The 25850-nt window shown below is 42.4% G+C and overlaps 1 protein-coding gene across 1 annotated transcript; it reads left to right on the forward strand.

Moving 5' to 3' along the window:
- The first annotated feature begins 460 nt into the window (after positions 1 to 460).
- Positions 461 to 25644, forward strand: nsmaf (neutral sphingomyelinase (N-SMase) activation associated factor). Its single transcript, XM_061238776.1, has 31 exons — positions 461 to 754; positions 3050 to 3139; positions 3684 to 3762; positions 3851 to 3915; positions 3996 to 4032; positions 4410 to 4460; positions 4758 to 4829; positions 5136 to 5183; positions 5442 to 5494; positions 6139 to 6268; positions 6571 to 6642; positions 6842 to 6950; positions 7829 to 8005; positions 8247 to 8326; positions 9565 to 9655; positions 9745 to 9808; positions 10310 to 10361; positions 10684 to 10804; positions 11044 to 11175; positions 11558 to 11600; positions 12970 to 13136; positions 13217 to 13328; positions 15120 to 15178; positions 15390 to 15457; positions 15715 to 15782; positions 15922 to 16045; positions 20681 to 20764; positions 21240 to 21390; positions 22479 to 22581; positions 23405 to 23514; positions 24229 to 25644. The coding sequence occupies exons 1-31, from the start codon at positions 717 to 719 to the stop codon at positions 24321 to 24323; spliced, it is 2745 nt and encodes a 914-aa protein (XP_061094760.1). The 5' UTR covers positions 461 to 716; the 3' UTR covers positions 24324 to 25644.
- Positions 25645 to 25850: the final 206 nt, after the last annotated feature.

A 25850-nucleotide genomic window follows, 5' to 3' on the forward strand; every position in this document is an offset into this window, starting at 1 on the left:
TTTCTTACATAGTATTGGGGATTTACATTTTGACAGTGACATTTATTTCAGGCCTATGACTATAGCCTTAGGCATTTGGATATTTTTCCATACACATTTCCATTTATTTATTTTGGTGAATTGATATTTATATTGTTTCATATTCAAACATGCTATTTCTACATTTTAGTTATCCAGGTAAGTTAATGTACAAACGTTCTTCACTGAATAAATTTCAGTAGGTTACCTTGTACATTTCTTGATCTGTAGTGTAGTGTAGTCCTCGGAAAAATATAGCCTACTCATTTGTGTGCTGTTTTATGTCTTCCAAAAACTCAACTTGCATGGTTTTGTAATGTAAACTATTCGTTTAAATATTAATAGAAAGGCTATTGTAAACATGAATAATGCAAATATAACCTGTTTTTATTATTACAGAAGGACATGAATGCAGCATACACACTTGAAGAAACTGAACAAGACTCAGCCTCAAACAAACCTGCAGCATTATGGATATGGAATATTCCGTCGTTAATCTGTAACTGTCTGGATACTGTCCATTCCGTTTTCGGCTACTAGACCGCCGTCGTAGCTATATCCTACTGTATAATCTCAACTCGTGTACAACCAGATGTATCGCCTTGCCTGCCCTCAAGCCTCTAGGTTGCACTGACAATTTCCTTGTTTACACTGCACATCCTATTCGCTTACCTCACAAATGCTACGGGCTATGTGCAATGGCTTTTATAAAGAAGAAAGAACGATCCAAAGAGAGGTTTGTAATTTGTGAAACTACATCTGTTCCGAGCGTTTGTGAAATATGTTTTTATCCACAGCATCTGAAATATCTTGCCATTTTTTCCTGTATCGCTTTCGTAGAGACAGACCGGTTAAAGTGTGCCCGTGCTTCCTGGACGGAGAGCTCTTAGTTCAGGCGAATGCTAACGGGAGGTCCTGGATTTCATCATACTGTAGGCCACGTGGATTTGTGCTGCACTGGTCATATCTGAGTCTTGTTTTTAATTCTTACCTGGATTATGTACTAACTATAGGCCCGTTTAGTCGTTGACGTTACCGCCGCGTTTCCCCTGGAATCAATGTTGAAGGCTGTCTGTTCTGTTTGTCGGAAGCATAGCGCTAACTTTCTCCGAGCTAGCTACATACCTTGTAGCCTACTGTAAGCTAACTTAATTTTAAACCTTTTCAAATTACGACTACTACTACAACTACTCCTCCTGCTGCTGCTGCTGCTACTACTACTACTACTACTACTACTACTATTATTATTATTATTATTATTATTATTAGATTCATAATATTTTTAAAAGGAATGTAACCAAACTCTAAATTAGTTAATTTATGTGGCCTATTTCTCCAGTAATGTCTCTTTCTACATTTTGAGTGTCATGTTGTCATTTTAATTCATAACTTGTGTTAACGTCTCTGACTATATTAGTTGCTACTTGCATTCTGTATGCCTTGTCTTGACTACCATGGTGTAATGGATCAATTACCGACCTCACTTAAGGGGAATTAGCTACATTGTAGGTCTATGTGAACTCAGATATTTGGACTTCATGTGCTATATATTATTCATGATTGCCATGGCGGTTGGGCGTGCATTTAGGATCTTTGTTATTCATACAGTGAAGTTCTGTTTGCATTTCATTACTTGCTTGTCAATGATTACCAGCATGGCAGATGCATTTGGTCTTGTCCCTCCTCTGCAACTCACTCCTTAGTACACATTAGTATGTTTACAACTGGACTGCTAATACCTACTTCAAATTCAGTTTTATGTTTATGGATTGTTAGTTGATAGCAGTGCCCTTGAAATGTATTGATTATGAAAAGCATGGTGAATGTTGTATCATGGGAATGCTGTAGACATGGCAAATAAGTAGTGAGGCCATGACTGAATTTTCACACCTGGGAAGCAGTGATGGTGCTATGTTATTGGCATTTGTCTTCCTGTATCCTGTATTAATATGCACGTGCAGCAGTTGTAAAGAAACTGAACCACTGAATTATTCAGAATTATTGCCACCCCTGACTGGCAATGCACAAAAAAGCTTGCATCTCTGTTTTGACGCCACACATGCCAATCCTGTATCTGACCAAAACATTCAATTTTGGTCTCATCTGACCACAGCAACTTTGTTCAATCGTAATTTAAATGACAAAATGAGACCAACATTGAATGTTTTGGTCAGATACTTTACAGCATCAGCATGCTTGGCTTCGAAACAGAGATGCATAAAAGGAGTTCATAAGCGCAAATTCAAGAATGTGATGGATCTGCAGAGAGGAATGGTCCAAAATACCACGTACTCCTTAACCTTGTCAAGCATTACACAAAAAGACTCCATGTTGTGCCAGAGGATGCACCAAGTACTAAACCAGGGGTGCCAATAATTATGAATTATTATGATTATGGTGAAATTTATTTCTCATTAAATAAATGTTTGATTTGGTTGGTTCCAAAATAGTATTCTTCACATGTTGGAGTTTTTTATCTCAATATTTATATCGTTTATTGTTTGTATTGTAGTATTTTTTGTGCATTGCCATTGATTTCGCAGATTTTTTTTCTTTTTTATTCTTCATGAAAGTTGCACTGTTCGAAACATAGAATGGTGTTCGGAATATGGTGAGTTTACGTTAATAATATAAGTTAAAACACGAGTGAGTGAGGAGAGGATGATCAAACTTTTATTGTCTGTAATTCACTCAGTAAAACAACAGAGCCATAAGTGCAGAGGTATATACTTATACACGGAACACCTCGAGATGCTAAAATATATTCAATATGCTGATATTCTTTGTAAGCTACATAGAGCCTGTCATATGTTGTTTTTAGAACAATGATAAGGCTTAACCGGGACTATCTGCCAAACGTTGAACGATTATACAAAAATAAACACCACCTAGCATCACCCAGACCATGGTATAAATGTTTATATTTGTGTCAGGCCTACTGTACTGTATATGTGAAAACATGTTGCCAATGAATGCATGCAATTGGTGGAGCGATGTGTTCTGATTCTTTGATATATGTGTTCCTGTCCAGGTTTTCGCTGTTGTTACTTGACCTGGAAGAGTATTATTTTGAACAGCATACCGCATACCAGCTGAACAGCAAAAACACTGCCCAGAAAAGGTACTGAAAGTCAAAACCTGGAGACAGGCCACAATCTCTCTCCAGACGGCCATTTTTAATGCACATTAGTAAAAAGGCCCTTGGCAGCAAATGTTATATTAATGCAATAATGTACTGTTTTCTTTAACACTGAGCTCAAGTGATGCAAGTCATTGGGTCACATGCCTGACAGATGGGAAGCCATTTGCTCGTGTCAGATTTCCTTTAATCAGCTGCTGTTGTTTGGCAGTTTTTGTTTCCAGGGATACCAGTTTGACTTTTGGCTGGCATTGTACCCAACACAAGATGTTACAGTACAGTATTTTAATTGTGAGCTGCACAAACCGGCTTGATGAGCCTATTGGCGTTGTAATCTGACTCTGTATAGGGTATATGAAGTGTAGTATGTCTATGGCAGCATGTTATTCTGTGTCTAACAGTAGTTTCAGTGAACATGCATGCATCTTTCCTAATTTGTGGAAATTGTTTGCATACATTTGACATTGAAAGTACAATCTGTGTTTGTATCTGTGTAATTGGACTAATAGCATGTTTATTATTTTAGAAAAAATAGAGGCTCTCTCAAGATCTGCTCTAAATCCATAATTTTTGAACCTGAACAAATTGCTGAACCTATCTTAAAGGTATGTGATTGCATATTCTCTATTCCGATTTCAAAATCCTCAATCTTTCCTCAACCCTTTGATCAACTTAATTTATTAATTCCTTCAGATACCGCTCCGAGACTGCAAACAAATTGAAGGAGTTGAAGAAAATGATCGTAATCCTTTCAATGAGTAAGTGTCATCTAGAAACTGCCATATTGACCTGCTTATGATATGCTTATGTTTATTCTGTTTAATTCCTTTCTTTCCAGAGGCAGGCCTGCAGGAATCTTCATTGAATGTCAGCAGGTATGTTGACTGTTGATCATGTTGCCTGACTAGAAATCCGACTCACATACTTGATGGGAAGATTAATTCTGCTTTCCTATTGCTAGTATACAAATTCAAATATTCTCCATAAGGTTCAGTTTTGGATGCCTAACATCAAAATTGCACCTCTGCTTTGTAGTAGTTAAACACAAATTAGATAGCTTTCCCCAAAGGATATACTTTACTCTTGCCTTGCATACTCTGAAAGGATGCTACCAGCATGGTATATCAGCTGTTGGACACATGCTTTGTAGTATGGCAAAGGCTTCATTAATTATATATCTGTTATTCCCTAAGTCCTTACAAATACTGAGTTTGTTGGGTTGATGTTTGTAAATAAACATCTGCAATTTCAGGTTTATTTCATCAAAGAGAGCAATGTTGTTGGCCCTTATAGGATTGAGAGGGTAAGTATATAGTTTTCCCTCGATACCAGTATTCAACTCTGTTTTTTATTTCATGTCGTATATACATATAGTGTTATTTACATTTACACATATAGTGTGATTTTTCTATTCATGATTTACTGCTCATTTTATTTTGTCTACTTTAGATCAATTACATATGTATTTACAGGTTGTTGCTGATATGATTGAGAAGAGAATTCATTCATGTGCTTATTTTAGTTAGTCCAGAGAATCACGTTGGCACAGTCTGGCCTTTACAGAGCATCTAAGCCTCTTTTTTTTTGCCTTTTTGGACAGGGAGGCAGCAGCTTTTTCTTCCAACTTGAAGTTTCAAGGAAAACAGAAGATGTTGTTCAAACATTGCTCCAGGTCTGGATTTATACTTGAGGCCTTTATAGCATGCAGGATATAAGCACACTACGGAGGGCCTGCCATGTAAATACTGTGTCGTTAATGCCATCCCCCACTGTCACATTCACTGCATTGCATAGCACTATGACAGCTAGCCCTGTCTATCTCAGAATTGCCTGGCATGACTCATTGCCATATCAGGGTGATGTTTATCTTGTCTCATTGTTGTTCTGAGGGTGTGTTGGATAAGATGTTATGGAAAATTCATGCATGCATGTCTGTTTGTTTAACCTGAAAATAATGTGAATTCCTAATTATTTTTAGCTTCACAGAGCATCATGCCTTGACAAGTTGGGAGATCAGACCGCCATGGTCAGTTTTTCAAATGTTTTCATTTACTTTTGAAATGTATCACAAGGTTTTGGTGTATCTACAGTATTCATTGTATGTTTTGACCACACGATTTGAAACAAGACTAAGCAGAAGCAATAGGAGGTGCCCAATTTGGTCAATTAAAAATAGATTTTACCAGCCCTGTCCATTAGTGACCACTTTATTTTATAATGGTTGGCTTTATTTTCCAGAAATATTTTGTCTGGCATTTCAGAATTTGTTTACACATTTTTGCAGATTGCTGCCAATCTGCAGTCAAGGTTGGCTAGGACTTCATTTGACAAGAACAGGTACTGTCATTTTCCATGTTAACTCTAATAGTGAGCGCTTGCATTTTGCTTAAAATATGTTGTGGTCAGATACATCGAATCCAAATAAGCTGTAGTCTGTTTCTCTTTTAACAACATAGTGTTTACATGTACTGTAACACAAATGCTGTTAAGATTCACAGGTTAAAGTCTTTAGCACTTTGTTCTGTGCAACTCAATCCCTTAGTCATTCACCCGGAATAAAATATCCAGTTGTACGATGTGCTACACCCCAGCCTCACATTCCACACCCTCTAAGGAGAGACAGGCTCTGCTAGAACCCGCTGTACATTCAGTGCTTAACACAAAGCAGTCCACGGTCCACCTCCACCAATTAGAGTTGTGTTTTTACACTGTTTAAAACACGCTGACGATGCTGACTGCATCCTCCAGTCAGCTGTTAGCATGGCGCAGGGTTTCAGTATATGCTGGTCTGTGTCTGTGTGGGAGGTTTGGGGCTTCAGGCCATGTTTACGCCATGTTTGTACTCTGCTGGTGTATTCATGCCTTGAACATTCCTGATGAAAATTAATACCCGGTTTTGAAGGTAAAATAATTCAAGGCCTTAATATACTATTTGTAATGATTGTGAAATATGACTTGCTTGTTTTTTTGTCTAATTTCAGTTTTCAGAGTGTTTCTGAGAAGCCTCATATGGAGTGTGAAGCGGAGATGGTCACTCCCCTGGTGACCAATCCAGGTCACGTGTGCATAACTGACCAGAATCTATACTTCCAGCCTCTGAATGGATACCCGGTCAGTTCTGCTTCCCTCATATGCAAAAACACAGTGCATACGGTATCGCAGCGTGTTGGCTGGGGCATTCGTTTCTAATTTGTCCAATATATTTGCATAAGGATTATTTTTGTTCTTGGTTTGTGGCATCTGAGCTTGTCTTTGTAACTGTTATATTCATGCATGCAAAATAGCACTTTTTATTTGAACCAGTGTCTCATGGGTAATTTTGATATTTTTGTGTTTCCTTAACCAAACTCATTTGTATGTTTGCTAATTTGGCTGCTGATTTATTCTCTTGACTTCCTGCATTGTAATTGTAGGAGCAAGTGGTACAAATCATGCTTCACAGTGTTAGGAGGATCTATAAGAGGAGACATGGTCTGAGACCGCTGGTGAGTCTTGCTGCTGGATTCTTCCCAGGATAATTGCATATGCCAACAGTACTCGCCCTGTTAATACTAGACTGTTCAAGGCCACAGTATGATGTCATGGAAGTTAACTTGTAAACAAAGTGGAACAATTATGGCTTCTTCTTTAAAACTGCATGACATGCTCATGCGTTAACTTATCTTCTAATTCTCCCATTTACAGGGACTTGAAGTCTTCTGCACTGAAAATGATCTCTGCTCAGATATATATCTGAAATTCTACAACACTAAAGACAGAGATGAACTGTATTACTACATTGCTACATTTCTGGGTCAGTTTGAAAGCGCAGTTTCTTGCAAACCGCTGTTTTTCCGAATGCCACTCAGGCTAATGGTATGGGAAGAAAATAAAATGCTATGAAAAAGATATGGAGCCAGACCTGTGGCAGTGATGGGGCTAACGGCAAGCTTTCAGTCTCTCATATCATATCTCATATCTCATATCAGTCACAGAAACCACCACTTTCCAGGGTCATAATTAACAATCAATAAACTGTCTTACAATGCATAGTGATTATGCTTTTGCATAGCATTCAAACTTGGTGATCAAATGTGTAACCAATATTAAGGGACCTAATTAGGAGCTGGTTCTGCTGTTACTATTATTACTGCTACTACTATGATGTTCAGTTTGTTTTGTTCATTGTCTGAGTTGTGTATGTTTATACTGGTGTGTCAGTCATATACGTATCGTGCATTGACATTACATTAGCGCAGATAATTGATTTACATTATTACTGCTGGACAGCAGGAGTCTGTCCCATCACATTAAGTCTGATGACCCAGTCCTGTCAGACTCAGTGTCTTTGTATCTGCAGTGCCTGTCTCACTTTTCATAAGAGCTTTTATGTTTTTTTTTTTTCTTAACAACGAAGTGAGTGCAGATCATACTTTTGTGATGAATACAACTGGATATTTGAACAAAATGTTCCAAAATTTTCTGTCCTGAATGTAATTTTTTGCAGTTATTCATTCATTATGTAGTGAATGAAGACCTTGCGTATTTTTGTACTCCCTACACAGTGTACTGGTTTCATAACTCTCAACTCTCATTCATAACCTCTTTCTCTGTCTCTCTCTCCCTCTTTCTGTCTCTCATTCTCTCTTTCTCTCTCTCTCTCTCACTATCACTCTCTCCCTCTGCCCACAGAGAACCACATGGTGGAGCACACAGCAGAGAGCTACATGTTGCAGTGGCAGAGAGGCCACATCAGTAACTACCAGTATCTGCTGCACCTCAACAACCTGGCAGACCGCAGCTGCAACGACCTGTCTCAGTACCCAGTCTTCCCCTGGGTCATAGCGGACTACACCAGCCCTGAGTTGGGTGAGTGGACAACCACAAGAAAAGAGCTATTTCTGCTTTGTGTAGAGATAATATCAGTTTAAACGTGTTTCAGTACCACCCACTGAACATAATGATAGTAATCAGCACTTAGATCAGGTGGCCGTTGCCAGTGTGGAGTTTTCTGCATGTTCTATGGTTATCCTGTGGTCACCACATTGCTTGTTTTGCATTGTTGAGAGTCACCAGATTCACGGCTGCTGTGCGGTTGTCTTTCTCTCAGACCTGCTGAACCCTTTGAGTTTTCGGGAGCTGGGAAAGCCGGTAGGAGCTCTGAACAGAGAGAGACTGGAGCGTCTGCTGGTGAGTGAGCCGACTCTGCCCCTGAGCGCCCAACAGAGCCACAATGCTATTCTCAGGGGCCACAGTACAGTACAGTGCTGAGGGGCCACAGTACAGTACAGTGCTAAGGGGCCACAGTACAGTACAGTGCTGAGGGGCCACAGTACAGTACAGTGCTAAGGGGCCACAGTACAGTACAGTGCTGAGGGGCCACAGTACAGTACGGTGCTGAGGGGCCACAGTACAGTACAGTGCTGAGGGGCCACACTACAGTACAGTGCTGAGGGGCCACAGTACAGTGCTGAGGGGCACAGTACAGTACAGTGCTGAGGGGCCACAGTACAGTACAGTGCTGAGGGTCCACAGTACTGTACAGTGCTGAGGGGCCACAGTACTGTACAGTGCTGAGGGGCCACAGTACAGTACGGTGCTGAGGGGCCACAGTACAGTACGGTGCTGAGGGGCCACAGTACAGTACGGTGCTGAGGGCCCACAGTACAGTACAGTACAGTGCTGTGGGGCCACAGTACAGTACGGTGCTGAGGGGCCACAGTACAGTACAGTGCTGAGGGGCCACAGTACAGTACAGTGCTGAGGGGCCACAGTGCAGTACAGTGCTGAGGGGCCACAGTACAGTACAGTGCTGAGGGGCCACAGTACAGTACAGTGCTGAGGGGCCACAGTACAGTACAGTGCTGAGGGGCCACAGTGCAGTACAGTGCTGAGGGCCCACAGTACAGTACAGTGCTGAGGGGCCACAGTACAGTACAGTGCTGCAGGTACTTGTTCCACACAACTGCGTGATAATAGAAATTATGGCTGGGCGATAAGGCCAAAATATCCTATCATGACATTTTTTTTTTACATTATTGACGATATGATGGTATTTACTGATATTTGGTTTTCCAATACAAATTACACAAGACACTTATACAGTAGGAAAATAAGGACCAATGAACACATTTCACTATTTTTCAGTAAGAACATTCAAAATGTATATCACAAATTCTTTATCACGCTGGTCCAATGTACAATCTTTAATATTTATGAATGAAATGGAATGAAAAGCAAAGTAAATGAGAAGAAAAAACATTTATCAGTGTGGTTTTTCAAAACCGCATATCGTTATGTGAATTCATAGTGATATACCTAAAAATAAGGTATAGGTATGGATGTATCTGAATCACAACATGAATATTTGTCGGTGGTTCTTCTGTGATGGGTGTGTGACATATTTCTCTCTGCCGCTGTATGGCTAGGCCCGGTATCGGGACATGCCCGACCCAAAGTTCATGTACGGAAGCCACTACTCCTCCCCCGGTTACGTGCTCTTCTACCTGGTCAGAGTGGGTATGTACTGCCCCACAGCGCCCCCTACACCTGGAGCACCACAGAAGATGTAGACTCTATGTAATGCGTTTCCTCTGTGTCCTCTCCAGCTCCAGAGTATATGCTCTGTCTGCAGAATGGACGATATGACCACGCAGATCGAATGTTCAACAGGTTTGTTAAGACGTCCGTATTTCATTTGCTTGAGTTAAAATAGGCTTTGTTATTTTTTTCAGATTTTATATCTCAGAACAACAGAGACTTAAGACACCTTTCACATCATTTGTTATTTAGCTGACACTTATTTAAAGTGACTTACGGTCACTACCACTAACAGACTAACAGTCCCCACTGGCGCAACGCAGAGTTATGGGTCTTGCTCAAGGGCCCAACAGCTGAGTGTCATCATGGCTACGACGAGGCCTGAACCACCAACCTTTTGGGTCCCCTCATCAGTCACAGTCACATTAGTGATGTCATTTCCTTTTCTGCAAAATCAGATTTAATGGTTATCATTTGGAATGCTAATATTTCACTTTAGATATTTTTAAGGTTATAATACATAATACACTACTATGTATGTATACATGTTATACTTGTGTATAAGTTATGTACACTCTGCTGTACACAGTCTATATGAATTACGTGTAAGTATAATCAATATTTTGCCTGCAGCATAGCGGAAACATGGAAAAACTGCTTGGAAGGTGCGACTGACTTCAAAGAGGTAGGAAGTTACAACACTAAAGTTTTTGTACTGTACCATTAATCTTGCACTGTAAAATATATTATGCAGCAACTGCAAGTTTCTATTATGTTGTCCAGCAGATGGCATCATTGTCAAATGGTATAATTTCTGGAACGTAAACTAGTTTCTCAGCTCATTGTTTTTTTTAATTAAATTAAATCCAATCATTCAAATGCAGTGTTAACTTCAATACACTCAGGATTGAGAATAGTTTTCACAGCCCTGTATGTTTTGTATTTTAATATGCGCTTCCTGTACATTACTTTTTACATGTTCATTTATTGGCACTTTTAAATGGCAGTTAATTCCAGAGTTTTATGGGAGCGACCCCAGCTTCCTGGAGAACAGCCCGGGGCTGAACCTGGGAAAGCGGCAAGGGGGAAAGATGGTGGGAGATGTAGTTCTTCCTCCCTGGGCCTCAGGTAGAGTCACACAGCTAAAAGTCACCTGTTTCTTTCCATTGCCATGTGCTATGAGCATGTACAATCTCATTTACATGAAATTAAGCCCTATATGAATTAAAAGTGCACATTTCTGAGTAGAGTTGTGTAACTGCTTGTATTTCTTCTCAGCAAACTACCCATTATGAGGCTTTAACATTTACAATAAATCACTAACACAGATTAATTTATTTCTTTGTGTGTGTGCATTGTGTTACTAGACATAGGCCAGTTCTTACTGAAGAGTCAGCAGGCCTTGGAGAGCCAGTACGTATCGGAGCACTTGCACGAGTGGATCGACCTGATTTTTGGGTTCAGACAGAGGGGCAGTGAGGCTGTGGCAGCCCACAATGGTATGACATCTGTTCAGTATACAGTAGGTTGCTGTGAAGGAGATTTCAAGTCAAAATAAAAGATGCTGTAATGATGGAGATCCCAGACCTTTGTTCATATGTGTCACAACTTCCCTTTGTATTTTGTGATACATTTGTATTTACCAAAGAAACCAGGCTGAATAACTGATCTCATTCTCTATGTGATTGGAGTTACCTGGAAATGCACTGGAAATGCAAAGGTAGAAATCCACTATTGTCTATAGTACAACATGTGTACTGTACATGGATAGAGTTCAGGAAGTACAGGCACTTCTCAATTGAAAGTACTATTGTTCTTGAAATGAAATTGACCTCTTATCTCATCTGTGAAATAAAGCCACTTCCTTTTTTCCCCTTTCAGTTTTTCATCCATTGACATATGAAGGAGGCATTGATTGTGATAGGTAAATAAGCAATATCTCTCTGGATTTGTGCAGCCATACTCTGGTGCATGTACACACATGGACAAAATTGTTGGTACCCCTCTGTTAATGAAAGAAAAACCCACAATGGTCACTGAAATAACTTGAAACTGACAAAAGTAATAATAAATAAAAATTTACTGAAAATTAACCAATGAAAATCAGACATTGCTTTTGAATTATGTCATAAACAGAACAGAATCATAAAAAATAAAAAATAAACTAATGAAACAGGCCTGGACAAAAATGATGGTACCCTTAACTTAATATTTTGTTGCCCAAACTTTTGAGGCAATCACTGCAATCAAACAATTTCTGTAACTGTCAACTGTCACTCCTCGTGAGCAAACTGCTCCAGTTGTCTCAGGTTTGAAGGGTGCCTTCTCCAGACAGCATGTTTCCGCTCCTTCCACAGATGTTCAATAGGATTTAGATCAGGGCTCATAGAAGGCCACTTCAGAATAGTCCAATGTTTTGCCCTTAGCCATGTTTCACAGTAGGGACAGTGTTCTTTTCTTGTTATGCTTCATTTTTGCGTCTTTGAACATAGAGTTGATGTGCCTTGCCAAAAAGCTCCAGTTTTGTCTCATCTGTCCAAAGGACATTCTCCCAGAAGCTTTGTGGCTTGTCAATATGCATTTTGGCAAAATCCAGTCTCGCTTTTTTTATGATTTGCTTTCAACAGTGGTGTCCTCCTTGGTCGTCTCCCATGAAGTCCACTTTGGCTCAAACAACGACGGATTGTGCGATCTGACACTGATGTACCTTGACCTTGGAGTTCACCTTTAATTTCTTTGGAGGTTGTTCTGGGCTCTTTGGTTACCATTCGTATTATCCGTCTCTTCAATTTGTCATCAATTTTCCTCTTGCGGCCACGTCCAGGGAGATTGGCTACAGTCCCGTGGACCTTAAACTTCTGAATAATATGTGCAACTGTAGTCACAGGAACATCAAGCTGCTTGGAGATGGTCTTATAGCCTTTACCTTTAACATGCTTGTCTGCCATGTCCCTATGGTCAAATTATTTTCAATCTTTTCTAGGGTTACCATCATTTTTTGTCCAGGCCTGTTTCATTAGTTTGTTTTTTAAAATGATTCTGTTGAACCACAATTCAAAAGCAATGTCTGATTTTCATTGGTTAATTTTCAGTAAAAAAAATGTATTATTACTTTTGTCAATTTCAAGTTATTTCAGTGACCATTGTGGGTTTTTCTTTCATTAACAGAGGGGTACCAACAATTTTGTCCACGTGTGTATCTGAAAGCTATTGGTTACATTAAATTTTGAACTGAAAAGTGTGGTTACACGGTTACAGTTTGTTTGTTCATCGTGTCTTATTTTCCTTTGTAGCATTGAAGATCCGGATCAGAAGATCGCAATGCTGACCCAGATTCTGGAGTTTGGACAGACACCGAAGCAGCTGTTCAGCTCTCCTCATCCTCAGAGGATCACGCCCAAATTCCAGTGCATGTCCCGGACGCCGAGCCAGAATGCCTCCCTCAGTGAGCTGTCCCCAGGTAACGCTCCGCTGTTCCCTGCTGGATGAGAGACGTGCCGGATACCCGCGGCCGTGTGCTTACATGGTGCCATGTCTCAGTCTCCCCCAGTGAGGACTCATCCTTTGAAGACCTGACGGAGGAGAGCAAGAAGCTCTCGTGGAGCAATATGACCAAGCTGAAACTGGTGTCCAGCCACAAAATCCATAAAGAGTGAGTGAATTTTACACAATCATGGAATTTCTCAAACCTCTTTGGATATGATGAAGCCCTCCATTTTGTACCAGATGTTTCATTCTGTCCTGGAATGATCCCTAGTAATACTGTGAGAGTAATACAACTGGAATTGATCATTTACGGCAATTCTCAGAGATTTGTAATGAACTTTGAACAGAGCATTTGCATGCAGCACCCACCGTCAGTGTACTAGTGTGTTTAATCATTTACAGAATTCTGGAGATTGCTTTATAGCACAGAGAGGTAGAAAAACACAAGGCTTAAAATCTCATTGAGTTCACTTTTCACAAATGAGACTTTGCCAAACTAAATAAATACAAACCCACTGTAACAAGACTAAACTAGTTTAGTCCCCTAAAATATTTTCCAGTGATAATGAAGTGTTGGTAGCTAATCTTCCAGTGAAGTGAAGTGTTTTTAAATATATTGTGGGCACCAAGTTGAAGTATGCTCCAATGAAAACATAACAAAGCTGTTGTTTTACTGGGCTGGGTGAGACTAAACTAAACAGTCTACCCCTGTTTGTTTTATGGGTTACTGGAAAAGTAGCTTTGTTTAAAGGTTTCTGTGCGCTTGTGGTGAAAGGAAGTTCTCAGTACTATAGCCTTGTTATGTTTTGAGGGTTTCCTGTGCATGTTTGTACGATTCTGTGCGCACCCAGTGACTGAACAGCTTCAGATATATCACAGAGTACTGCTCTGAGCTGTGTGCCCAGTGACTGAACAGCTTCACTTGTATCACAGAGTATTACTCTGAGCTGTGTGCACAGTGACTGAACAGCTTCAGATATATCACAGAGTACTGCTCTGACTATGTGCACAGTGACTGAACAGCTTCAGATATATCACAGAGTATTGCTCTGAGCTGTGTGCACAGTGACTGAACAGCTTCAGGTATATCACAGAGTACTGCTCTGACTATGTGCACAGTGACTGAACAGCTTCAGATATATCACAGAGTATTGCTCTGAGCTGTGTGCACAGTGACTGAACAGCTTCAGATATATCACAGAGTATTACTCTGAGCTGTGTGCCCAGTGACTGAACAGCTTCAGTTGTATCACAGAGTATTACTCTGAGCTGTGTGCCCAGTGACTGAACAGCTTCAGTTGTATCACAGAGTACTGCTCTGACTATGTGCACAGTGTGACGGCATAGCTTTAGCTTTATCACAATACTACTCTTTCACCACAGTTGCTGCAGCAACATCACTTTTATCTCTACATGCCATTGCTACATGCCATTGCACTTGCATTTTTGCCAAAGGTGTTACACAATTGTAGTACACTGTTTAAACATACCCAGTTTACTTCAGCCTGTTGTGGTGTATCAAGCTTTTTTCAAAGGGCACTGTCACAAAACAGCTTTACAGAGATCTGAGCCTGAACCCCAAAGAGCAATCCTTGGGTGACAGTGGCCAGGAAGATGTTCCTGGCTGGTCATGGGAAGAACCTCAAGCAAAACCTGACTCAGAGGGGAAGCCCGTCTGCCAGTGGCTAGCACCAGTTAATTGGAAAAGGCTGATTATAAAATACATGAATCATGAACAGACAAATTACATTAATTTCAATGACAATATGTAATTTAAGCCATGCAAGGATGACTCTATTCAAGACAAATGGTTCATTCAGGTTGTTGAATCAGCTATGTTCTATGGCTATCGTTTTAGATACTGTAGCTGATAACATGTCTGTGGGTGTACTGCATACATTGTGAATATTGTGTGAAAATGTGCATGCCCTTAAATCGCTGCTTCTTCGATCTACAGAGCTATCACTGGAATAGCAGTGACTCGAAGCGGAACCTCTGTTTTCACAACATCACAAGGTTTGAGACACTTCCACATATTTAAAATATGTGTCAGATATTGATATGTTTCAGATATTGATATGATGTTTGTGCACTGCCAACATTGGTGTATTGCAGTATAGCAATCTGAAGTCTGTGATAGTTTGTGTAATGGTCTAACCAGTTTCTCACTGACAGGTTGGGCCTTGTTTGAATCTTTATGTAATGTAGTGTGCTACTTTTTATACAGATTCCACACTAAAGATGTTTTCCAAAGAGTCCAGCACATTACAGAGAAGCATGTCCTTCTCCAATATGGTACGGTTTCAGAATTATTGTCAAGTACAACACCACAGTATCATATAATCATATTTTATCATATCATATATAATATAATACCATAATATTTGCACTTGATGGTTTTCAGTTGTTATGTGTTATGTGTGTTATGTTTCAGTATGCGTAGTTAGCGGTTAAGAGCATAATGATGCAACTCCTCTGATACTGTAACTGAGAGACCCGTTTCCTGTGCGCAGTATGTGAGTATGGATACAGGCTGTGTTCTTTCTCTGCAGGCTCTGTCCTCCTGCCTGATGCTGCCAGAAGACGCCACCGTGGTGTGCTCCTCGTGGGACAACAATGTGTACGGATTCACCTCCCCTCTCCTGCAGCCCTCCTGCTTCTGATGCTTCTGAGCCACTGTGACACTTAAGCACATCATTGAAATGATCACTTACGAAGCACAATATTGGTGTTTACATTCCATCGTTCTGCCTTTGTAGGTATTTTTACTCGATAGCCTACGGGCGGCGACAGGATACCATCATGGGACATGATGATGCAATCAGTAAAATGTGCTGGCGGGACAATCAGCTCTTCACAGCATCCTGGGACTCCACGGTGAAGGTCAGTGTCTGGGGAGTGCTGACCAAGATCCCCCCCCCCCGTGCAGTCTGGGCCTGTCTGAGTTTCTGTGCCGGTCAGCCTTCTGTATCACAGGCTCTGGGGCTTGATGTGTACTTACGGTAAATGTAGGCGCTACATACGTAGGCAGCTTTGCTCACTTGCTCCATGCCTTTAAATCTAATGCGGGGTACGCCTGGAACCACAAGGGAGCAAATGTGTCAACTAACTGTTGGCAGATAGAAAATACATTATAAAGCTTAGGTTAGACTAGAATAGTCTTTTATTGCCACACAATCTAGGCCATTGGTAACTGTTTTGTTGATTATGTTTCACTGTTGATTCTACCCATATTACTACATGTTGTTTCAGTCAAGTTAGTTGAAATAAGCATGCTGTTTTGAAGGATATTTTGTATTGTTCTATTTAACTGTTGTATTGCACTCCATTAGCTTTAGTAGCTTCCGGAAAAGCAGCTAGCAGTAGATATCTTGCTTTAGCTAGCAAGTAGGCTGTAGCTGTAGACATGACACAGGAAAGCTAGCAAGTGCAATGTTGTTAATGGCGCACTTGAAGCATAGGTTGGTAGCTAGCTAGTTAGCCAGACAGATAGGGAGCCATGTAACAAAAGTAAATAACAATATGTCACTGGCTAACCAGCTAGTCTTAGTGGTTGTTTTGTAAGTACGCTGCCAGACAAGCAAAATGCTCTGTTGGTAGCTAATCTGAATAAAGCCAGGCAAAAGCACCACACATTCCCTTCAATTGCATTGCTGTAGTCAGCTGTAGTCCATACTTTCACCCACAGTATATAGAAGGTATATATATTCCTCAGTGAGATATTCCTCAGACACAGACACTAGTGATACTAGTGATCCACTAGTGTCTGTGTCTGAGTCCTTGGATATCTGACACCCTCCGTACCTCCAGGGCCAGCCTCCGCGCAGCAGAGAGGAAGTGGGGGAAATCCAGAGACGCTTCAGACCTCACGACTTACCAGTCTCTCCTGGCGGCATTCTCTTCCGCTGTCACTGCCGCCAAAGCAAAATACTTTCAAACACAAATTCAGAACTCCAGTTCTAACCCCCGGAAACTTTTCTCTATTTTCTCCTCTCTCCTCAATGCACTGCCTCCTCCTCCTCAGTCCTCCTTTGCTGCTGATGACTTTGCTGATTTCTTCGATGAGAAGGTCACAGTCATCCGTAGATCCTTTACAACCACCGCCCCCCTCACTGTGCCATTCCCCCCCTCTAGGCCCATCCCTTCCTTTTCCACTTTCTCCCCCCTTGCAGACTCTGATGTTTCTCAACTCCTGCTCTGCCACCGCCCTACAACCTGTGCCCTTGACCCTATCCCCTCTTCTCTTCTCCAAACTATCACACCTGACATTCTCCCATTTGTCACCTCCCTTGTCAACTCCTCCCTGTCTTCCGGCTGTTTTCCGGCATCCTCCAAGAGGGCCCACATCACTCCGCTGCTAAAAAAGTCTACTCTGGATCCCTCCATCATCCAGAACTACCGCCCGGTATCTCTTCTTCCTTTCCTTTCTAAAACTATAGAACGAGCCGCTTCTACTCAACTTTCTTCTTTCTTGTCTAACAACAACCTGCTAGACCCCCATCAGTCTGGCTTCAGATCGGGCCACTCGACAGAGACTGCGCTCCTCTCCGTCAGTGAGTCACTCCATGCCGCACGAGCAGCCTCCCTCTCCTCTGTCCTCATTCTTCTAGATCTCTCTGCTGCCTTCGACACTGTGGATCACTCCATCCTCCTGTCTGCCCTGTCAGCAACGGGCATCTGTGGCACAGCCCTGGACTGGATTGAGTCCTACCTCTCTGGTCGCTCCTTCCAGGTTGCCTGGGCTGGTTCGGTATCGACACCTCGGCCCCTTGCCACAGGAATTCCCCAGGGCTCAGTCCTAGGCCCGCTTCTTTTTTCTCTTTACACTCGCTCCCTTGGCCCTGTGATCACTGCACATGGGCTATCCTACCACTGCTACGCGGACGATACCCAACTCTTCGTCTCGTTCCCGCCATCTGATACGCAGGTTTCAGCCCTTATCTCTGCTTGCCTGAGGGACATCCAGAGCTGGATGGACAACCACCATCTAAAGCTCAACCCAGGCAAGACTGAAATGATATTCATCCCTGCTAAAACCTCTCCCCATCTGGATCTCTCCATTTCCCTCGGGGATACCACACTCACGCCGTCACCCAGTGCAAGGAACCTCGGCGTGGTGATGGACAGCAGACTGTCCCTCTCCAAGAACATTGCGGCGGTGATCCGGTCATGCAGGTTCTTCCTATACAACATACGGAGAATCCGCCCCTTTCTCACCCCCTACTCGACCCAGCTCCTGGTCCAAGCGATGGTTCTGTCCCGCCTGGACTACTGCAATTCCCTCTTGGCTGGCCTCCCAGCGTCCGCCATCAGACCCCTCCAACTCATCCAGAATGCAGCAGCCCGTCTGGTCTTCAACCTTCCCAAATACTCACACGTCACCCCCCTGCTTACTTCCCTCCACTGGCTGCCTGTCATGGCTCGCATCAAATTCAAAACATTGGTGCTAGCCTTCCAAGCAGTTAAAGGGTCTTCCCCAGCTTATCTACAAAAAATCATCAGACCCTACACCCCTGCCAGACCTCTTCGTTCAGCCTCCACAGGCCGCTTGGCACCTCCCCCTCTCCGAACCTCCACCGGGGGAACGAACTCCCCGTTGAGGTCAGAACTGTAGAATCTCTCCCCACCTTCAAGCGCAAGCTGAAGACACACCTCTTCAAGCAGCACCTCTCCCCATCCCTCCCTACCTCCCTGTGAACCTTAATTGTTGTCTCTGTTGCTTTGTGTATCGGTATTTTTAGTTGGCTAGGTAAGCAGTGTTTGGATAGTTAACTTTGGTCACTTTTGCTCTGTTTGTTTGTTTCTTTGTTCTCAAAAAAAAAATATATATAAAAAAGGCCCTCGTCCTTATCTTTGTTGTACAGGTAGCAGTTGAAATTGTACTTCCCTCTAGGGTCTTTCAGCGAACTTATCCCTGGTTATGGGTATGCACTTTGTTGTACGTCGCTCTGGATAAGAGCGTCTGCCAAATGCCAATAATGTAATGTAATGTAGTGTACTTGCCTGTATCAATTGGCCTTATGGGATACACAATAGTTGACATATGATAGTGATACTGTGATAAAAAATATTTCAGTAATGCAGGTCTGTAGGTTTGCAAACATTGGTTTTGGAGCACATTAGCCTATTTTTCTGACACAATAGAAGAAGTTATGTTTTTACAGTGTTACTTGTTCCTTTGATAATGACTAAGATGTTTTCACATTTCTTTGAAGTCACTTCTAAGAAGCTGACTGACTCATGTATTGTCTTTCTTGTTTCTGTGTTAAGTTTCCTTATCATGTTCCTACATCAAGAGTTCAGCCTTTCTGCAGTTTTAGGAAGCAGAACATGTTGGGGGTTTTGAGTTGCGTCATTGAGTTCATCACAATGATTTCATCAGTTCATGAGACTGTGAACTCTTGACGATCTTTGAGACTATAAATCAAAATTAATTACATTTTGTACAGTACTTACAAGTACCCTTAAACAGTTTATTGAACGCCAGCAAAAGACGTTGTCATGTTTCCAACACTAAGGGATAGATTTATTAAGAAATTGATGGAGCACTACATTGAATGCGAGCAGGTCACTCATGGTGTGGAGGAGTGGATGCAGGGCAAAGAGACACCAATAGTGAGGCAGCCTGGTAACATTTTACTTACATTTACAGTACAGCATATAGTAGGAAAACCAAACCGCCAGAGAGGAGAGACGTTTGCAATGACATCACAAACACAGTTAACATAACAAAACGAGCAGTTGATATTGTGTCAGGCAGCGCACAACAGACACTCCCCTGCAAAATGAGCAATGTTTTGGGGAAAGGACAGACTCGGCTGGAATAGGGACGCAGGCAGTTTGAAAACATCCTGACTAAGTTAATGTGAAGTTGAGAGCTGGGGGAGAATTTCATTATCTTTGAGTCTGTGGATCAAGTTCCTCTTTTGAATCCTCCAATTGTGTGTCTGTAAGGTTTCTGTGAAACTTGGCTGTGTGTCCTCACTCTTTGCTGTTCAGTTAACTGAAAGAGGGCCGATCTTGGATAAGACCCTCTTCTGTATTGCCTTTGTCCTCTGTCTTCTCCTGGCTCAGATGACTGCTACCATGCTTGGGAGAGAGAACTCCTTTTGAACCTGGCTTTTATAGACGAGATGTGAATTATGCCATATCAGTGCTCACAAATTACTGCCTGCTTTCAGGAGTTCTTAAAATCCATAGACAAAGATGAGAGTGGCAATTTACGCATGCTTTCATATCTAAAATTGCATCCCGTAACCTAATTTACCAAATCGTGTTCACCCCAGGTGTACACAAGCATGAATACATTTCATTAAAATGGAAAGTTACAGTGAAGTGATCCCTGCAAATCACATCCTAACAGTGATAATTTAGTAAATCTAATGTGGATATTGCAACCTTGTAGCGAATGCTTTTGCATTCAAAAAGCAATTGCAATATTTAACAATAGCTTTGGTCAAATCTGGCCTCGCTGTTAGATTATTAGTGAAGTAACGTGTAGCCTCTTTGTATTTGAAGGTGTGGAGGTGCGTTTCCACTGACATCACAAGTAATAAGAGGAGCCAGTTTGAGCTGCTGGCTGAGTTTGAACATGATGCTGGGGTGAGTCCTGTCTGTGGAACATTATTATTTAATGTACAAGCCATTCATTTGATTACTAGAAATCAGTATAAAAGTAGTCCAGCTAGTAAATTGTATTCAACTAATGTCAAAATCACTGCAAATGCATGTCTGAAATGTGTTTGTACTGTAGAATGGCTGTAAACACTTGTTTATGGTGAATACTGGTGTTTTTTGCATAGCGCGTGTCCTTACCCGAGCTACCCTTAAACCAGCTGGATATTTACTGATGTGATTCACATTCAATCTTTTGCACAATATGCCAGCTTGGTTTTATGCATGTCACTTTCCGATTATCAGTCCACTAGCCAGCACTGTGCTGTCCCTTCTAAGGAGACATCCATCTGGTTTAGTCTTTCATTCATGATGACTTCATGATGACTGCTGTTTCCCACGGTTACAATTTGATTCTGATTGCCCCCTGCATCCAATCAAATTCCGTTATTCCATCTTTCAGGTAAACACAATCAACCTCAACCAAGCAGGTACTCTCTTAGCCTCTGGCTCGAAGGAAGGGGCCGTCAGCATATGGGACACCACTAACTTTGTGCTGTTACACCAAGTGCAGTGCCATTCAGGGACAATCCACGACATTGCATTCAGCCCTGGTATGTATGCTGCATTTGCTTGTGCATTTGTGCTTCCTTTACATCCAGCTGAAAACACTTATTTTTCTTTTTCCTCACCTTACGTATTTTGTGGCCCATAAATCTGCAGCTTGAACGTGAACCTTTCTCTCTGGTTGCACAGCCTGACTGACAGGTCTTAGGAAGTATCTGGTATCCAAAAATCCAACGTAGTGAATAAACGTATTTGTTCATTTTTTTTTTCTATGCCCCTAAGCATAAGAACTCTACAGTGTTCCCTACAGTGAGTTTTGTAAAATGTCATGCAGGTTCTTTAAAAGCATGAGTGATGTGTCATTTTGAATGTATCATATTTCCACAGTTGACGTTTACACAAACAGTGCAGTTACACTGCGGGGTTCAGGGCAGAACAACTATAGTGGAGTGATGTAACTGGGTATGAAATTAGTGTCATCCAACACCAGGCCTAAGTGTAACTGAGGCGCTTGTGCAGGGCTCTGCAGGCTGCTGCCATATTGTCCTGGGGAAATGGAACACTGAGTATTAAGCTGGGGGGTGAGGTGTCCCTTTCAGAAGATCAGGGCCAGAGGCCCAGTTTATTTTACCTCTACATTCACAGTCAGACATTTAGCAGCTGCTCTTATCCAGAGCAGCTCACAGCAGTGCATTCAGGCAGGATCAGACAATGGCAAACCATTATTATCACACCCAACAGCAGTCATCAGTACACTAACCTACAAAGTAACGGTAGGTTCCATATCCCATAGTGCAAGAGGGGGGTTGAGGACGTGACCTTGTGATTTGGTAAATGGTAAATGGCAGGCATTTATATAGCGCCTATATCCAAAGTGCTGTACAATTGATGCTTCTCCATTCACCCATTCATACACACACTCACACACTGACGGCGATTGGCTGCGTTGCAAGGCCCCGACCAGCTCGTCAGGAGCATTTTGGGGGTTAGGTGTCTTGCTCAGGGACACTTCGACACAGCCCGGGCGGGGGATCGAACCGGCAACCCTCCGACTGCCAGACGACTGCTCTTACTGCCTGAGCCATGTGGCCCCAGGACTGTGCTGTGAGACTGTACTGTGTGTGTGTGTGCACAGACAGCAGGCATGTTCTGAGTGCGGGGGAGGACCGCTCCCTCAGAGTGGTGGACGTGCAGACGGGCATGCTCATTTCCACGGTGACAGCTGACGAGCAGCAGAGGTGAGGCAATACCCTTTACCGCACACGCTGGTGAATAATGCACAGGCCCGCTCACCTCCCTTTACCAAACACGCTGGTGAGTAATGCACAGGCCCGCTCACCTCCCTTTACCAAACACGCTGGTGAGTAATGCACAGGCCCGCTCACCTCCCTTTACCAAACACGCTGGTGAGTAATGCACAGGCCCGCTCACCTCCCTTTACCAAACACGCTGGTGAATAATGCACAGGCCCGCTCACCTCCCTTTACCAAACACGCTGGTGAATAATGCGCAGGCCTGCTCACCTCCCTTTACCAAACACGCTGGTGAATAATGCACAGGCCTGCTCCCCCTCCCTTTACCAAACACGCTGGTGAATAATGCACAGGCCCGCTCCCCCTCCCTTTACCAAACACGCTGGTGAATAATGCACAGGCCCGCTCACCTCCCTTTACCAAACACGCTGGTGAATAATGCACAGGCCTGCTCACTTCCCTTTACCGCACACCCTGGTGAGTAATGCACAGGCCCGCTCCCCCTCCCTTTACCAAACACGCTGGTGAATAATGCACAGGCCTGCTCCCCCTCCCTTTACCAAACACGCTGGTGAATAATGCACAGGCCTGCTCCCCCTCCCTTTACCAAACACGCTGGTGAATAATGCACAGGCCTGCTCCCCCTCCCTTTACCAAACACGCTGGTGAGTAATGCACAGGCCCGCTCCCCCTCCCTTTACCAAACACGCTTGTGAATAATGCACAGGCCCGCTCACCTCCCTTTACCAAACACGCTGGTGAATAATGCACAGGCCCGCTCACCTCCCTCCCTCTCTGTGCGGGACAGGTGTTTCTGCTGGGACGGCAACACGGTGCTGTCCGGGGACCAGTCAGGGGACCTGCTGGTCTGGGACCTCATGGCTGCCAAGGTTACTGAGAAGATCCCTGGCCATTCAGGTGAGATCCTCAGTTCAGTATCATGTTTGTCAGTTCAAATCAATATTCTTTCACGCAGCTGCGTGCATTCTTCACTCTGCTCATTTGACGTCAGGAAAGTCCATTCCCCGCCCTTCAAAAAGTTCCCGAATGATTTGCTTGTGACATTAAAATAAGGGACAGGACAACAGTAATCTGTGTCATTCAGGTCATGGGGGCTGCTGTCGTACTGGTCGCTCTGGATAAGAGCGTCTGCCAAAATGCCATTATTGATACACATGCAGGGACCAGGGCTCCTGCTGAACATGCACTCATGCCAGTCACTGTTCCCACGCTTCAGACCAAGAAACAGCACCGTGAATCCAGAAATGAGACGTGTGTGTGTGTGTGTGCCTGTTTCTGAGCTAATGACAAGCTTACTCTTCAACCCGTGCTGTTATGGGGCAGGGCTGCCCAACCCTGATCCAGGAGATCTACCATCCTGTGGGCTTTCACTCACACCTCATTCAACCGCTGGAGATCTTGTTGAGGTCCTAATGAGTAGAATCAGGTCTGCCAGTTTGGTAATGAAAGCCTGCAGGACGTTATGTGTGCTGACTCACTGTGAGCTCCTTCATCAACCGAGCCTCTGGGAAGTTTATTCGAGGGCTGTTATTTTGGGCCCTCATGGGGGTGTAATCTGCGGACAGGTGGCAGTGCTGTAATAAGGTGTGTTTTCTGCTGGTCCGTCCGCAGGTGGAGTGACAGCCATGTGGATGAATGAGCAGTGCAGCAGCATTATTACTGGAGGGGAGGATAAGCAGATCCTTTTCTGGAAGCCCCAGTACTGATACTGACAGGTCTAAAGTGCCTTTCTGCCCTCTCACCCAGTGCTTCCAGTGCTCCCACTGGCTCTCCCACCCAGTGCTCCCACTGACTCTCCCACACTGTGCTCCTACTCTGCATCCCTCATTCACGATGAGACTCATGACCCGTTGCATCATTTCAGTACGCTCATTTAATACTTTTCTTTCTGTTGTAGGCACAGAAATGCGTCTCCCACTGGGTTTTTTGTCAATTTTCCAAACAATCTAAGATTATTTATTTGCAATAATACAAAAATTATTTGCACTAAATGCTTTGCCATTCTGTCAAGCCTCTGTACACAGGTCAATGTTGTTTCTTCTGAAACTGCTTTTTATTGTGCAACCTTGTACAAAATATGTAGTTCTCTGTTGCGTGTGGTGTAATTTCAGGGTTTTTTCTTGAAGTATGTGCCTTAGTGTCTGTATCAGAGAAGCTTATTTTTTTCCATGAAGCAAGCATTTATTGTCTAAAAACTGAAGCTGTATTAGCAAAGAAAGCAGAACTATTTCTGAAGAGGAATGGATTTGCTGAACTGTCTGTATTGTGTCCATTATGAGTACAAGTAAGTATACATGCTACACATCAATAACGTCTTCATATTTATAATATTTCAAACAAATTCCAACCGAACATGTATTCGTCTACCATCCTGTTCTGACAGACAAAACTGATTCTTCATGTCGTTCAGTGTTGCAACAACTTGAAATGCTGTTTGTATTGAAATGTAATCTATTTTTCTTGTTGAGCTTCGACATGTATTCATTTCATTGTATGCTTTCTCTAGCATCTGGAATTTCATGTTTTTACAATGATGGTAATGCATGTAAACCTCACTGTGTATTATATATATATATAAATATACAGATAAAGATATGTATACAAAACACTGTATGATACATTAAATGCAGAAATACTCATATGCGCACAGTAACTGATTATATTTGTGAAAACTTCTAACAAGCAGAGAATATTGATTTAAGACCAAAATTGTGTTCTCAACATCAATTGTACATGGATGTTCAAGTTATTATTGTATGCCAGTTATATATTGACTATCATATATTTACTTTGGAAATGTGGAAAGGAGATTCATACATCTTAAAAGAATAGGTGTATGTCACTGTAATGTAGGTCTAATCGTTGTTAGCATGTGCATTCTAATAGTCTAATTTTATTGTATTTTTATTTTTTTCATGCAGAACCTGATTGCAGTAGTATTAGTGTTAACCATTTTTTTCCCCCTGGATGAAAAGCATCTGAGTGTACTTTGATGCCATGAATGAAATAAAACTAAAATATAACCTCTTTCTGTTTCAAGATATGGAAGTATATGGAATCAAGTTAATCTGTGTGTGAGGCTGGTCACCTTTACTTGGAGATCATGTCAGATTACCTGCAGCTTTCAGTCACACTGTACATTCAAGATGTCCGTTATGCCTCCATTTCCTGAATGCCCTGGTTTCAGATCGGTGTTTAAACTGCATTCCTGGATGCTCAGAATAGTCAATCCC

Source organism: Conger conger, chromosome 4, assembly GCF_963514075.1.
Source record: "Conger conger chromosome 4, fConCon1.1, whole genome shotgun sequence".
Classification (NCBI taxonomy): Eukaryota; Metazoa; Chordata; class Actinopteri; order Anguilliformes; family Congridae; genus Conger; species Conger conger.